General features: G+C 31.9%; 1 protein-coding gene across 1 annotated transcript in view; it reads right to left on the reverse strand.

The window, feature by feature from the left end:
• Positions 1 to 17,664, reverse strand: part of LOC148273753 (uncharacterized) — a gene marked incomplete at its 3' end in the record, with an annotated part of 79,989 nt that overhangs the window by 14,088 nt on the left and 48,237 nt on the right. Inside the window, exons 4-5 of the mRNA XM_088238252.1 lie at positions 13,960 to 14,102; positions 7,235 to 7,357 (exon numbers count right to left, since the gene is read on the reverse strand). Of these exons, the coding sequence (XP_088094378.1) occupies positions 7,235 to 7,357; positions 13,960 to 14,102 (266 nt within the window). The remainder of the gene's footprint in view (positions 1 to 7,234; positions 7,358 to 13,959; positions 14,103 to 17,664) is intronic.

Below are 17,664 nucleotides of genomic sequence, written 5' to 3' on the forward strand. Positions count from 1 at the left end.
ACCGTAAATAATGTTTAAATACGTAATAGTTTAAATAATTTGTAACACTGATGCTATTATAACTAGACATTAACATAGTTTGACGTTTGAATTACAGACTATGGAATATTTTAAAACCTCAATCTCATAATTTAACTCGTTGAGTCCCGATAAACGAAATAAAAAAAATAATGTAAATATGCAAATGTAAATTTATTTATTTATTCACAAATAACTCAGGAATACGTTTCAAAAGCTTCGACAGAAATATGTATTTTGTAACATAAAATGGATGTTTTAATTAACATGTGATATATTTTAAACATCCGTTTTTTACATTGTCATGGCTTGGACACTAAATATGAGTGTACCAAGGATAAACCACGGGATTCACATTAAACGAAATGTTCAGGAAACAAGATTTTGTGGTTGTGCGATTTCCAAAATATCATGGCTTTTGAACCAAACGAGATAATTTCAATCTTTAAAGAAATTTCAATGTAAAAAAATGATTATTTTGATAATAATATTACATATTGAAACAGCATATCTGGGAATCCTGATAATTTTTGCATTAAAACAAAGTAGATTTTGGTGTTTTATCTTCATATATATAATTCTCCCGTACGTGTGATGTAATATCACGTTGAAGAAAACTTCAGTAATTGAAGTTTTCTTCAACGGCTAAACCGATTTACGTGCGGTTTTTAGCGAAATGTAGATCTTTCCGCTGCGCATGTTTGTAAATATTAAAATTTTCAAACGAATCTGTGTAAAAACAAGTTACAAGCATTTATATTTTTTCATCGACCTACGAAGGTTCCATTGGACGAGAATGGATGTTCAAAAAAATGGAAGGATGTTGTTTTTTTGTGTTTAAAAAATTATTTTTTTTAAATAGTTTTTATGGATCCTAATCAGATTATTTCGTTACATTTCTTAAAATTTCTTCCCACTTATTTCTGTAAGCTAGATTTTTTGTAAAACTAAAATAATATTAACTGACGTTCAATACATTTTTGAAAATCGCATTCATGAACAAAGTGCATCTCTGTTGGTGAGAAAAGCCGAGTTTAGCGTATGCAAAAAGAATTCTTTGTTTAAAAATTAATTGGTTTATGTTTTGGAATTTAACCATAAACGAGTACCTAGGTACCTGATTGAATTCAATATTTTAATATTTATATTTTTTTATTATGAAATTTAATCATAAACAAGAACCTAGGTACCCACTTGTCAACGAAAAGTATTTTTCCAAGCTAAAAGCAGGCAGGCCAACGTTCGGACAGGACAACGTCTGTCGGGTCCACTAGTTATTTAAAAACTTCAATGGTCCGTCTTTCCACCTTATCTTTATTATATAATTAATCAGCGTTGACCGTATGTTTCTATAAAATAAATATGTCTTTATTGGTCTTCCTCATTTTCTGCATCCATCAACATTGGCACTGAATCGTTACCCAAACCAACGCAGCGCATTTTTTTTTACTTGATTTGGCTATGCTTATCTCAGACATACACAATATGGATTTCGACATTTGTGCACCTGTCGTATATTGTAATAATAAACTAAATAAAGTACTCATGGTAATAATTAATGCACGTTTTGTGGCGTAGTCGTCACGCAAGAGGTCTCAAGCTCGATTCCCGACATGATTGACATGAAATATTTATTTAAAAGTTATTTATATGTCATAGTCCCTAGACTGGTACCTAAGACGTAAGACTGATCATTGTACCTTCATGTAACAAAAACGATCAAGATGCCCTGCAATTAGTTCATCATTAGGTGCGGAAAGGGAATGATAACTCTCTCCTGCAATTCTCATGACTTTTTTCATTGGCTCTTCTTCTTGGGTAATAGTTCTAGATAACTATTTGTTACTGTTGTTCAAAATTGTTTAAACTTCTTTATTGGTGTTTTTTTTCTGATTTTTTTTCTTGATTTTTTTTATAAGTACAAAATATTTATCTAATTCATTTTTTTTTACATCATTATAATTTTTTAAACATAAATATATACTATTTGCCCAAGTATTAGTGTTAAATAATAATACGTATATTTATTTTTATTTTTATCGTTTAGAGTTATTCAAAATTGTTTTCTTAGTTTTTTTAACTGGTTAAAAGTATTTTTAATACCAAAAAGGTAATATTTTTTTTAATACCAAACTGGTATATAGTTTATCTTTTTTGACTTTCTCAATTTGTTAATTAATAATATTGTTTTAAATGCTGTGTATTACTTATAATTATATTTACATGTACGTAAATTTGACTGTATGTGTAACTATATGTAAAAAAAACTAATTGCCGTTTATTTCAATAAAATAAAATAACGAAAATATACAAAAATGTCCCCTAAAGACATTCGAGGTTCGAAGAGGTTGGCCGTATTTAATGCATGCAAAATGTCCTCTATTGTCCTTCCTAAATACCGCGCGTGCCAAGCGCCCGTGGAACATTTCGATGCGAAGTATTCGCTTTACGGCACAAAGGACGGACAGACGATAGTTACGTCAGCAAAGGGTTGATGATAGGACAAGGCTGGACGGGGTAGGACATTGTTGTCAAACAAGGGTGGCTGAAATGTTCTTACCGTACAATATCAAAGATACTTTATTTTAATTGGAGTTGGAATTCCAGGAGCGACGACGTTTGTTTTAAAATTTATTATTTTATTTTATTAGAGGAAATGAAAGTTGATAAAATGTAATAGATACAACAAATTCTGATTTTAATTGCCATTTACAGTTTTATTCATATTTTAAACAATTTTAACAAAAGTATGAAAAACAAATTAAAAATAACTACTTACTGATATTTTATGATAGATATCCTACTGAATTTTTATTTTCTTCTTTTTCTTCTTCCTCTTGGTCTAGGTCTGGGCTGTCCTGGAATAACGATATTCAGCTGTCTTTCCATCTTTTTGGCAGCCTTTCTGGTAGTCTTCGACTGCAGAAGTTTTCAGACTTTATTTATTTTTATCGTATCTTCCTTACGGCCCATATGGTCTCTCCAAAAGCCCGTTCTGCTTCTTCCCCACCTCATTATATCTTCAACACCACAGACAGACCTTTTCGATTCATTTCTGATCTAATCTCTGAAATGTTTGCCTGCGATAGAGCGTGGGGTTCTCATTTCTGCTGGTTTGAGAAGGCTTTTTGTCCTGTTGGTGACGGCTATTACTTCCATCCCATAGATCATGATGATTTGGATGCATATCTTGTATATCCTGACCTTGCTTTCAGTAAGCATGTGTTTGTTTTTCCATTATTGAAAAATATTTACGATTACATGAAAATAACATTTTTATATGTATTTATTATATATGTAATATATTTTCTTTACTAACTTTGTATACTTTGTGGAAATGTGTTATTAGTTCTGAGTTTATACCCTATATCTGTTTGTTTACTATAAATATGTTTGTAGAACTGTTGATTTCTCAAACAAAATAAAATGAATAAATATAGTGGTCTCGCAATCAGCCAGCCATAGCTGTGGCTTTATTAGTCTGTGCTCGTGCTTCACCATAAAGTTCACAGTTGCTGGAGATCTTTCCATCGAGGTATGAGAACTACATGACTTGCTCAATAGGTACATTATCGATGGTTTGTTTGCATCTGAGTGGCTCCTTTGATATGGTTAAACAGTTTGTTTTACTGACAAAGATCGTCATATTGTATTTTTTTGAAGCAAGGTTAAACGTATAGAGCATTTTCTGTTAGTCATTTTCATTTTCGTCGCCATTTGCGGTGATTGTGTCGCCCGATTCTTGTTAATACTATAAATGGTTTAAATTGTTGATGCATTCTACTGAACAATTTCATTAAAAATAAACGTTTTGTTTGAAAATAAAAGTAGACTTATTGGAAAAATAATTGAATATTTTTTTTTTTTAAATGATGCTTTGTTTATCAAAGTTCGGAATTCATTCCGCGAATAATTTAAGTACATTAAAAATAAAGATCATTATTTCGAATACAAATAATGATAGTCTAACAAAAAAGTGTGACCAGTTAACGTTAATACTTCAACAAAATATATAAACACCGACAAAAAGTTGATAACTAGAAATTTGATTTTAAAAATATAAGGAATATCTTAATTGCCAATTTAAATACATAATTGTAAAAGCCTTTGTTTTTTCCTCAGTTGGTACACATGTATTATCTGTCAATTTTCGGCCTGGTTTTTGACGGCCAAACTAGTAACACTTGTTTTGGTGTGGTCGACAAATTTTTGAGATTATTCCAGAGCGAAAACGACGGAAGCCTACTCACGTCTCGCGACTTGTTTTTTGATTTTTTTGCAAACAAAATATACCGCATTGGTAACCAGCCATCGTATTCTTCGCTGACATAGAGATGACTTTGAAAGGGAAATATTTATATTGTGGAATAAATAATGTTTTCCTTTTAAATGCTCAAATCTCGTGTACTTTTTTAACAAATCGAGTAAAAAGAAAATGTTCATATGTGCACTATCTCAAGATTCAATAATGCATTCTCAGGATTGCGATAGCTGTGATTCTTCCATTTCTCGTACTGGATTTCTCAGCACAAAATAGTTAGTGTAATCTAGTCTTGCCATTATTATTATAAATAACGTATTAAGCTTAGTATACTATAACAAAGATGAAGCACATATTAAAGAAGGGAATTAAGAAATCAAAAACTCTGTGTAGTACAAACAGAGTAACAGAAAGAATGACTACGTAAACGTTTAACGTTAGTTAGTAACTGTGTTAGTACTGAACTTTCTGACTTTATGAACTCACTGAGCTGACTGACTTAACTGACTGAACTGACTTACTGAACTGATTTTATGAACTGACTAACTAAATATGCCATCACTTTAACTCGGCGTTTCAAGGCCAGACCGTGAAACTTCAAAGGAGCATTCCTCATAGTAAACAAAAAAAAACAATTATGAATATTTTCATTTAGTATAGTTTTAAAAGGAGACAATCCTTAATATCACGGACCTGGATCGCTTTCACAAAACCCTACCCCTTCTCTACTCAGCCCCTTTGGTAAAATACGTTTTAAAAAAAATAATTATTAGGATGTTTTTAAAATAACAACATAAAACATGTCCCTCTGAAGCTTCACTGTATGGCCCTGAAAAATCGTGAATATAGTTATTGAATTTTACTTTCTGGTTGGATCTTGAGATTTAGTACTTGTTCCATGTTTCTCAGCGATTTTTTATCCATTCGTATCAGCAGTTTTTATTAGTTAATCAAATGTTTTGACAACCTTTTGTTTGCGTACAGGAAATGTATGATTCGTTTTATAGCACACATGTGTAAGTGAAGAATAAAATTGGAAAAACAAGAATAAAAGTTGACTAAATGATTTCACAAATTGAAAGATCCGTGAAATATGCAAAGCTGAGATAAGCATTATCGACAATATAAATAAACGGGTGCTATGTTGGTTTGTACATGTATTAAAGATGAACGAGAAACACTGAAAAAGACATACAATGACCAAATCCAACAAATTTTTGAAGATAGACAATATGGGCGTGTCAAAAAGTGGAATGATTGATGGCGTATATGAAAAGTTATATCAATGTAGGGACATCAAGATCTTTATGCATAAAATAAAAAGATGAAGTCAACAAGGAAGATGAGAACGAATGACCGAATCCAAATATATTTAATTATTTAATTATATTTAAAGATAGTAACGTCAAAAATGAGAATAATCTGCTTGTGTGAATAAATTCATTTAGACAAAGCGAGGCCTGTATGTAAAGACAGAGCATTATGACGTTCTAACCTCACTACCTACTCTTATAAAAAATGGTGTATGGTTTTATTTGTATCTGCCCGTCACATCGCACAGGATACAGGACCTGCCAACAGAGGACGCTGTCGAACAATATTAAACAAAGAAGACCAGAGAGATAATTCTATTTTTAACGGACAACAGCTTCCAGCGAATACGTTTCGTCTTACGTAGTACTAAGGCTCTGTATTATAAATTATACTTATAGTGTAAACTCAGTGAAAAATATATCTTGCGTGAATTATCTATGTAGTGTTTTCTTTAATAAACATCTAAAACAAAAAAAAACAAAACAAAACATCATCAGAGAAGATTGGTGTGGATACATACCTCCCTTTTCTTCATTCATACATCTTCTCATACACCGCTGATTATTCCGATTTTTGACATCACCATCTTTAAGTATGTAGATATGTTGAATTGAGTCATGTCAGTTGGCTTCATTAGCAGAAAATCCTCTGATTTTACTAATTATCCGCACTATTAAAACTCTTCATTGCTCAACTGTTAGCCCTCTTCTAGAATATGCCTTCGTGGTCTGGTCTCCATTCTATGTAAACCTTATAAATCACATTGAATCAGTCCAACATCACTTGTTTCGAAGAGTAGCGTAGATGCTTGGACGAGAGACAGGTTACTATTTATATGCTGATATGGAGTCAGTGTTAAATAATTCTAGTTAAAAAAAACGTAGAATTAATGTGGACTCCATATAAATGTTCGGCATAATAAATGGTACAATCGATGTGCCGTTATTACTGGGACAGGTAAATTCCATATTCCAACTCATAGGTTAAAAAACAATGGAATACTGTTCATTGATCACCATAAAACAAACTATGGCCTTAATTCTTCAATGGTCGGTCGTATTGTTAACTCAAGACAAGATCTGGACTTTTTTGTTTTAGTTTACAACGATTTAAACAAACACTAAATAAATAGTCCAGATCTTATCCTGATAACCTTTTTGTTTGTCAATACTTCTTTAAAAATAAAAAAAATATATATACCATCCTTAAATTGTAATATTTATCCCTTTGAACTGTATAAATGAACAATGTCCGTAAGTAAAATAAATAAATGTCATGCCTTTATCCGCATCCATTAACATTGGCATAGTAAATCTTTATAGCCGTTCTTTCGCTGTCCATTTGCTCAATATGTTCAAACCAAAGCAGAAATCATTTCTTGATTTTGTCGATACTGCTTTTCAGATCATGACATTTGAGCACCTATCGTTAATAGTTAACTGTTTCTAACTAATTTCAAATAAGGATAACCTTCGAACGAATTTTATACCAACACATTGTTTGTTAAAGTGGCCATTTCCAAGTGATTTAACTCGGAAAATTGATGAAAGAGCTCTCAGTCAATGATTCAGAGACTACGTTCTTGGTTTGAATTCGATGAAGGTTTATGAGAATTAATGAAAAATTAGACAAAAATCATACCGCAACTGCTGGCATGAGACACTCCGGACCCGCATACCCCCGCGGGCACTCGCAGGAGTAGTTATTGCCCCTGTCCACACAGAAGTGGTGGAGGCTGCATGGGTTGGGGGAACACAGATCAACCTGGACCGCAAAAAAAACTCATTTTAATTTCTCGAAAAAAAACGAAAAAAGATAGAATTAAAAAAGTTATGTAGAATTTATGCTTGTTGATGCACGGTGCTACCAAGTCGGAGGTAACAGAAAAAAACGACGTTGAAGCTTCAATGTGTATTTATTACATGATGAATGACATAACATATAATCGGTATTGGAGCGCAAAAGTACGTCTCGAAACCTGTAGACATAGAAAAGTCGGTAAGTGGTTATATACAAATATATAAAAAGATTTAGTAAATTGTTTGACCACAGAGTGAATGCTTTACACATTAAGAATATTATTATAACTTATCAGTTACGTTTGGGAAGACCGAATGCTCTCCAATAAATACTGTCAGGTTGCCAACACGCGAACGCTCTTCTATACGCAAAGCTGGTTCGAACCTTACTTCAAGTTAAACTATTTATCAACTTTAAGTGACCGACCGGATTTCAATCGATACTGAAACCAAATATCGGCTTCTGTTCGAGTTTCTTACTTATTTAAATAAGTTAAAAATTACTTCAAAACGCCCATAATTAGGCGTTTTTACAATTAAATCTTACGAGTTCATTCATATCAGGGATATGCTTAGACCACCATAAGTGCTACAAATATAAATTTTTTTTTTATGTTTATATTTATGTTTATGTTTATATGGTAGAATTGGCTCTGGACTTTAAAGCCATTTTATTGGAATAAAAAAAATTACAATAAAATAAAAAGCGTAAATTTAGTAATCAAATTTGTTCATTTTGAGCGCATTTTGATTCGTTTTTATGCTGTACATACATGTAATTTAAATGTAACAATTTTACTTATTAAACTAATTGACTAAGAAGGAATCACAAAAATAAAAATAGAACTACCAACTATACTCAACGAATCACTAAATCAGTCTGGTTTTATTTTTTTATTTAAAATAATCGCAATACAAAAACTAATTGTGATTTTTAATATATATATATATAAAGAGTAATGTTTATTTGGGATGATCCCGTAAAAAAACTTTTCAAAAGTCTGCTTGTAAAAAAAAGGATTTGACTGAGCCAATGTTATCAACCTTAGCCAAAACTGGCCGAAACCAAAGCTTCGGTCGGTCGTCGCATTCTTCACGCATCGGTTGTGTCGCATCCACACGGGGCTTTCGACCCACGTTAAGAAGAGTTAACTCCTTTTGATAACCTAGTGAGTGACATTTTATAATAAATACTTTATACTTAATCCTCGTATATTTACACAATGTTCATGTAGTAATTAGGCATAAAGACTTATCAAGAGAGGTAACATTATACATGATAGATATAGTAAAGATAATAAAAGATATTAATGATAGCGGGACACCAAATGCCGAACACTGCAAGTGGATCGGTAGGTTGTTGGCGAATGACAACAGTCTGCCTTCTCCTGACGAGTTTCCTGTGGTTTCCTCGTCACTAGAGCAAATGCGGAGAAGCTCCTAAAACAGGCCACAGCCGAAACATCCTACCCTATACTTACATATTATAAACATATTAACCAAACAAAATTTTACATTGAAAAAAAATTGAAAGAATAACATTTTTTGAAGTAAATAAATATACAATAAATAACTATCCCTTTCAAGCAAGTTAAAAAATAATGCAACTTACAAAATATAAAAAAATCGCGTTTATCATTCTAATCCCGTCATTTGACTAATCAGCCTGCCCACCAAATCATTTTTTTTATTTTTTTTTTATTGTTATACAAGTACATCACTACTTTTATTTTAAAACATAAAAAATCAATCACAGCCATGTTAGATGAAGATTATCCCAACTAAAGAACGCTTTGGTATTAATTTCATAATATTAATTCACTAGTTTATGATTGGATTACCTGCTATTAAATATGTTTAATTATTTCAGCAATAAATTTATTTGAAAAATCAATAAAAATGTTTATATCTTATATTTATTAATAATGTTAAAAGGCTGAAGTTTTATTATTTTTCAGTGTCAATTACAAGCAAAGAATGATTTGGAAAAATAGATGGAAGAGAGAGGAAATGTAGATGTTCAAACGTACGTAAAAAAATTAAAACTTTTTAAGGTAATCACATCAAACAATCAATGACAGGTTAAAAGACCTGTAAATTCTTAGAATTCCATATTCCGTTGTAATATAGTATCTCATTTCACTGTTTTCATAATGGTATTGTCATATTAGGTAACTATGAAAAAATTGGTGTAGTTAATGAATATGTGTATTTGGGCATTACTATTGACAATTTTTTTAAATGGGATAAACATATTACTAAAATATGTTAAAAATTAAGAACAGTTACAGGCAGCATGTTTAAAATAAAATATTTAGTTCCATTAAAAACATCAAGACTTATTTATCAATCATTAGCGGAATCATTTATTCGGTATGGAATTACCAATAGGGGCCATTTTTGTAAAACCAACATTAAACAAATTCAATTTTTATAAAACTCTGCTCTAAAATGAATCAACAAATCAGCTAGAATTTATAAGGAAAAGGTAACTGAACTTTTTAAAAAGCAATGATGCCTGTCCGTAAATGCTATTTTAAGGCTCAAATTTTTTACATATATCGGTTTGATAGTACCTAACAGAAAATGCATATACATGCGAGTAATACAAGGCTAGCACAACGTGAAGGTTTGTCAGTACGGAGGTTTTTAAAAAAGTATGAAAATAAATAACACTTCATTACACAATTCTTCAATTTTTCAATAAGATTCCTTAGCGGATCTTAAAAGAAAATGTTGACAAAACTTTTAAGAAAAAAAGATTAATGGCGTATATGTAACAAGGCTTTATATTGATTATTGTTTGATGTGAACAGTCAACTTTTTAAACTTTTGTTAATATATATTTGTGTGAAAAGTACGTATGCTTTTAGTTCTTAATAATGTTTATATTACTTTTCAATTTCATGTAATTTCTTATAAGTAAAGGAAAAATAAGAAACCTGATGAAAAGCCAGTTTCGCGGTTAAGTGGGTTTCATTATTATTATTTTTTTTATATTTTCTGTTCATGTTTACCTTCTTAAATATTTTTTTTCCTCCGTCGATCTTGATAACTCACACCATCCACCCGTCACACTAAATTATTTTACTGTGCTGACGTAAATACTAATGCAAAAAAAATACCTGAGTAGATAGAATTTGCAGCATTATTGGAACCAACGCGAGTGATAAAGTGTATGGTGGTCAAGACACTTGACTCACACGCGGAAGGTTCCGGGTTCGATTCCCGGTGAAAACACAAAATTAAAATGTGATTTTTCTCAAGCCTGGGTGTTCAGTGATGTCATTCACCTCTGTAATTGGGCGTCCTGGCCTGTTGTGGTGCAAAAAAAAAACTCAAAAGGTAAATCAGCGACAGTATGCCGGAATTATCGCCGCGGGTGAGTAATGATGGATATATATCACATTATTTCTACAATTTTATTTTTAATTTATTAGGGTTAATACTCGTACGTACAAAAATATACTATTTTTTAATTTGCTAAAATATCCAAAATAGAACGGTTTTATTGGATTAAATTGAACTTTAATGTTTTTTAAATTTAAAAGTGTATAATGTGACGCGTTTCGTGTTGTTAGGACATTGTCAAACCGAAGTAGAATTTAATTAAATAATAAAATATAGTACAAAGTATTTTATTTTGGATACCTTACAAAATTTCAATTTGAAATTTTACCTAATATATTAAAATTAAATAAAATCACTTTGTTTTTTGTACCACTTATATTTTTTATAATTTGACAACCAACTAGTTTCGGCAATACTATGCCTTCTCCAGGGTTAATTACAAACATAACATATATAAATTTTTCACAGTGAAGGTAGAGTGGGCGTGGCTACAGGGGTAGAGAAGAGAGGGGGTTTGTGTGTGGTTTGATGAAAAAAAACTATTCAACTGTAATTTTGTTTTGTTAAAACACATTGTTTTTTAGAAGAGGTATGTAGACGATATTATGTGCTTGTTTACAGGAAATGATCGCCAACTTAAGCTTTTCCTTAACCTGCTAAATTCTTTTCACCCTAAAATACAATTTATAGTAGAAGTAGAAGAAATAAATCTCTTAAATTTTGAGATTCAGATTTGACGTTAATTAATAATAAACTTAAATTCAAAGTATACCGAAAACCCACATACACTGACATAATAATACATAATTCCTCAAATCATCCAACCTCGCATAAACACTTAGCATTCCACTCCATGATACACCGTCACTTAAATATACCGATGTCAAAATTGAATTTTCAAATTGAACTAAACACAATAAAAGCAATTGCTCTTAATAATGGTTACGATCCAATTATAAAAGATAATATTTTAAACAAAAAACGCAAACAAATTATTCAAAATCAATTCCTGTTTTCAAACAACAGGGATTTAAATAATAATAGACGATGGAGAAGATTTTTATACATTAACAAATATTCAAATTAAATTTTAAAAGATTTACCAAATGACATAAAACCAGCCTTTTACACAACCAATAATTTAGGAAGTATACTAAAAAACATTAAACAAAGAACTGATAAATTAGATCGATCAGGCATTTACAAGTTGATGTGACATGACTGCAAGTCATTTTATATAGGAAAAACATCACGTACTTATAAAACTAGAGTTAAAGAACATATGAGATGTCTTAAAAACAATAATTATTCTGAGTTTGCTGACCAATAGTCACTCATTCATCTTTGAAGTTGGCATCGAAATTCCACATACAAACAAAAAAGGATATGCACTTGATTATTTTGAATTATTGGAGATTAGAAAGGCTGTAAACAAAAATTTTAATATTATTATTAATCAAATAAACCTTTGTAAAAGTCCCATTTTAAATATGTTCCCTCTCCCTAAATCCACACACAAACCCCCTCTCTTCTCTACCCTCGTAGCCACGCCTACTCTACCTTCACTGTGAAAAAATTATATGTTATGTTAGTTTGTAATTAACTCTGAAGAAGGCATAGTATTGCCGAAAATAGTTTGTTGTCAAATTATAAAAGATATAAGTGGTACATAAAAACAATGTGATTTTATTTTATTTTCATTTATTAAATAATAATGTTCCACAAAGTAAGTGCTTCAAACACAAAAAAAATATAATTTATTTTACCAATTAACTGCATACACGATAAATATTTTTATTTTTCGTTTTCTGAATTCTTTTCTTGTAAAATATATTTATTGTTAATTATAAGTTTGCAAAAATCTTTAGTCTAACATTAAGTATCTATTATATTATAATTTTAATTATAATTATGGATAACCTATAAAGCGCCATTTTCGTAATATATATCGTTTTATAATCGTTTGATACCGTCATTTATTTCGTATAATACCTCAAGGGCGCTTTACAAAGTGATTTTATAAAGATATAAATTTAATTTTAACTTTAACTTTAATTGAGAAAAATAATCTACTTTTTCATACTACTTTTCCACCACATGCTAAGAATTTATTCAAATGATTTAAAAAACAAGTGGGTTTTAAGTTTCTTCCGAAACATCACTTCACTCTCACAGTTTCGGATTTTTGCTGGGAGAGCATTCCATGCCGTAGAGCCTGCGACCGCAAATGCACGTTCGCCGAAGAATTTAGTGCGCCGTTTGCGTAGAGGTATAATAACTTTTTCTTTCGACGTGGATGTAGCTGATCTAAGCGTAAGGCGTCTGTCAGCCAGTTCATCTGGAATGCAGAGTTCCCTTAGATATTCTGGAGCAGAGCTGTGCAGTGACTTATACATAACCTAACAGGGCTTGTGTTCCACCCTCTGTGGAAAACGTAGCCAGTGCAATTCCCGAAGTAGTGGAGTGATATGACTGTATTTAGAGATTCCAAAAATAAGTCTCGCTGCGGCATTTAATACAGCCTGTAGGCTAGTCATTTTATTCATCGGTAGACCTGCGTAGATACCATTACAATAATCGACTCTAGACACTACAAACGCATTTATTAATTGACGGGCGGCATCAACTGGCAAATTTTTGCGTATGCATTTAATCTGTCTCAGCTGGTAAAAGTATGAACTTATCGTTCTACTAATTTGAGCGTCAAGAGAAAGGTCAGAATTAAGGATGACTCCCAGTAGTTTAACGGTGGGTAAAGTGGTACTCCTCACATCAGGTAGTGCCATATCCTGAATCAAATTCTGTCGTCTGGCTGAAGCCATTTATAGTTGTTCCGTTTTAGATGGATTAAGTGTTAGTCTATTTTTAGCCATCCAGTTTTCTATTTTCTCAACGCATCCATTAATCAAATCAACAAGCACATTTCTCTCGCTCGGTTTACAATAAAAATATATTAATAATATCTGCGTATCATCTGCATAGCAGTGAGACCACAATCCACATTCTTTGATAATATAATCGTATAATTGCGTATATCACTGTAGATTGCGATGAATAAATTAAAAATAACTCCCTAGAGGGTGGGATCCAGCGTTGTCTGCAAATTTTTGGAGCAACTTAATTAATTTACACATTTTATCTTATATCACTATGCGGAAACATTGACGGGGGGTAGCAGTGAAAAATCTATTTTCCTTAAAGGGGATTATAAATTACCTTAATGTGGCACCGCTTGCCCGTGTAACCCCTTCCACAGGAACAGATGTAGGCTCCCACGTGGTCTGTGCACGTTCCCCCGTTCAGGCATGGGGATGATTCACACTCGTTGTATTCATACTCGCAGTGCTGGCCGGCGAAACCTGAGGAAACATTGAGACCTTGTTGAGTATGTAAAGCAAAAATTTAGGCACAGAAAATAACGTTATGCAAAAATCGATCTATAGTTTGATACAATAAAAATGAAAAACAATATTTTCAAAGCTCGAATCCATAAATGGATTGCTAAAAAGACTAGACAGGAAGCTGAGGAATATGTTTCATATAAAAGAATTTAATTTTAGTTTAATCTAAGACTAAATATAAAATGTTTGCAAGAAAGTCACAAATAAACTATGTACAACAGGCAATTGAATTAAGTTATGCAGAAAGCAGCCAGACCGCTTTCACACAAATTGTATTAATCACCTTCTGAAAATGATGTCGATTACAAAAATTGCATTTTTCTATTTGCAGAAAACACCCACAGCATTAGAAAAATCTTACGGTTCTTAAAAAATCATTAAAACTGGTCAAGAACATAATTATATTCTTGTTTGTCTTATAAAAAAAACAATGTTTTTATCGTTTATCATTTCTTAAAGTCAAAAACATTCTAACTGTTGTGTAAATTTGGATATCCAATATTTTTACAAAAGTGCTAATATCTCAGTTTCACTTTTTACGATATTATTTGTCATTGTTGGGATTGAATGTTTTTCGTATTTATTGCTTTTTTTGTTGATTGGAAGAAAAGGATAAATCCAATAAGTACTTCGTATAAAAGTGTTCATTAAATTAATTTTAATAAGATTTTTAAAAATTCATCAGACTTAAGATATTAGAAATATAGAAGTTAAGGGTTGCATGGAGGTAAACCTGCTATTGGCTGGTTTAAATAATCACTTTACACACTTTGTACCATTCACCATTTTACCAATGTTTGACCATTTAAATAGTCCTGTTATTTTTTTCGAAGCAAAAAAGTAGAAGCCATGTGATTTTAAGGTTCCACTGAATTATTTGAGTTATAATGTATACAGAAACGCCTTTTTATACTTTTTGTTAGACCAGTTATAAGTTATCAGTTAATTTTAAGGGCGTGTATTAGGATTGATCGATTTTTTTATCTGGTCAAATATTTGTCGACCTTAAGAATCTCGCAATTATGAAATCAAGTATTCAATAGCAATTTTATGGATCATAATAAAAATATTGGTACCTACTACCCTGTTTATTTAATTTTATAATGGGTTTATTCTTTCATACATTAAATATTACTCAGCGAGAAAAAATAAATTAAAACATGAAAAATTTCATATTAATTCTACATTGAGGATAATTTTGGTAATATTTTGTAGGTTATACGTTTTTGTTTATAAAGGAAATCAAATATTTGACGAGATATAATAAAAAGTATAAGACTCTTGGAAGACAAATAAAGCAAGTAGAAGATCCTCAAATATTTACACATATTCAATATTAACATCAGCAAGGGTAGTTCCGCTGCCAGTACCTATATTTGCTTTCCTTTTTTAAAGGATCTAATCAAGAAAACAAGTCGTAATAAAGATATGAAACTTGTTAAATTGTGTACGATAGGTGCACCAATGTCGTCACGTTTGGCTACCATAATCACTATCGACAAAATCAAGATAGGAGTTCTGTGTTGGTTTGGACATGAAGAGCGTATGGACGGCGAAAGAATGGCTAAAATATTTACAATTACAATGATGGATGCAAAAACGACAAAGACTGAGATAAACATGGCATAAAATCCAACAAATACTTGAAAGGGGACAGTCAAAATATAAATAATCGGCGTACGTGCATGAGAAGATGTACGAATGTGAAAGAAGCGAAATCTTTATGCAAAAATATTGTGATATGGTGTTTTATCCACTCTGCTAACTTCATGGGCAAATGGCGTGACGGCGCGTTTGTTGTGTTTTAACCGGTTGAGTACCATAAGCGCGTTAACGCGCTCTCCGTTTCCGTGCTCGGATGGCCGGCCATACAAAAATAACACGTGAAAACACACGCCTTACGCGTCGAGGTCAAGTATTTCAAACGTTATTAGAGTTTGTATACTCGGAAACATCCGTTGGAAGCTTGATGAAACACTGCACAAAGAATTTTTAAAGTTATCGACTCGACAGCGGTTCAAAGGATTTTTCTAAAAATTGCGTAAAATTTCGGGGCCTGCTGGGAGCCGCCTAGCGGCACAGGAAAGCTCAACTGTCCTTTTTAACGAAACATAATAATTAAAACATTAAGAGTCACAATTTGATACAAGGTTTTCCTTACCGTCATTATTCTTAATATCGTTCACAGCGATATATTTAATACATAATGTCCGGTTTTACTACCTTTGTGCGGGAGCCTGGAACCACATACCTTGTGTAATTTAACAACAGGTGTACCATAAAACCTGCAATAAGACTCCCCCTGTCACGCAGCCATGGGGGAATACCCGTAACCTGGAAACCTTGCTTTAATGGTAGCCATCAAATGCCAAAATGGTACCTACGCATATTATAATGGAATGATATATTGGATCCCCCACTTGAATTTCATTTTAAAAAGCCAATTGTTCTTTTTGCCCACGGGGAAACTGTTTCGTAACCTAGAACAATTCTCTGAAAATTAGTAATTTTCGGAACAATGAACTAACGTATCATAATCATCACCATCATCATTCCTTCTCTGCATCTCGTGGTGCATAGGGCACTGCATTGGTACACCAATCGTAGCGTATCTTGATCATTTTTTGTCCAAGGAGTATGAAATATTCTATTGAAAAAACACATTTAAAAAAAAAACATATTTCACGTTAACCATGTCAGGAATTGAGCCTGAGACCCCTTGCGGGGTAGGGAAATACGCCGACCACTACATCACGAGGCCGACACGAGGAATACATCATAATCTCTAAATTAATAACGGTAATTTTTAAATCTAGTTTCAAATGAAATATTTCAATTTTCGCACGATTCTATTTTAGATATTCCTATGATGAACTATTAATCAACCAAATTAAAACAACAGTAATAATTTTTAAAACAATATTTAAATTATTTATTGACAATTCTTCATGGAATTCTATGGTAATTATGTAATAACTTATATTTACATTTAAGTAATTAATTTAAGAATACTTGGTACACTTCCGCTTATTTATTTGATTAATTAGCGCTTTCACTCTCTAACGGGCATGTTCAGATTGGGGATTATTATACAGTGTAAAGACAATTCATATAAAACTAAATATTATCTTAAGTGTAGGTACATTAAAAAAGATACGATATTTCAACTTATTTTTAAATTAATGACTTATTTGTAAATATAAATTATTACATCACAACAGTAATGATTTAACAATATGTTTAGTATGACGAAATGTTTTTGTACAAATACTGAATTTTATTCTTCCAGATTTTAATCAATTTCTGTTCTGTTTTATATGTATCAAAGAAACTATCCAGAGAGAAAAGACGAGCACCCTAAAGGTGCGGCGGTGTACCTGGACCTGGTTCGGACACGTGCTGTGGATGCATCCAGAGAGCCCACATCCAAGTTTCTTCTTCACGCCTGCGGGCTTTTGGCATCCTGGGAAGCCGTTGGTGACGATCTTTTGGCTTTATTAGGCAAAATCAACGAACGCGG

Source organism: Micrasema longulum, unplaced genomic scaffold (assembly GCF_059751315.1).
Source record: "Micrasema longulum isolate JH-2025_06_02 unplaced genomic scaffold, ASM5975131v1 h1tg001845l, whole genome shotgun sequence".
Taxonomy (NCBI): domain Eukaryota; kingdom Metazoa; phylum Arthropoda; class Insecta; order Trichoptera; family Brachycentridae; genus Micrasema; species Micrasema longulum.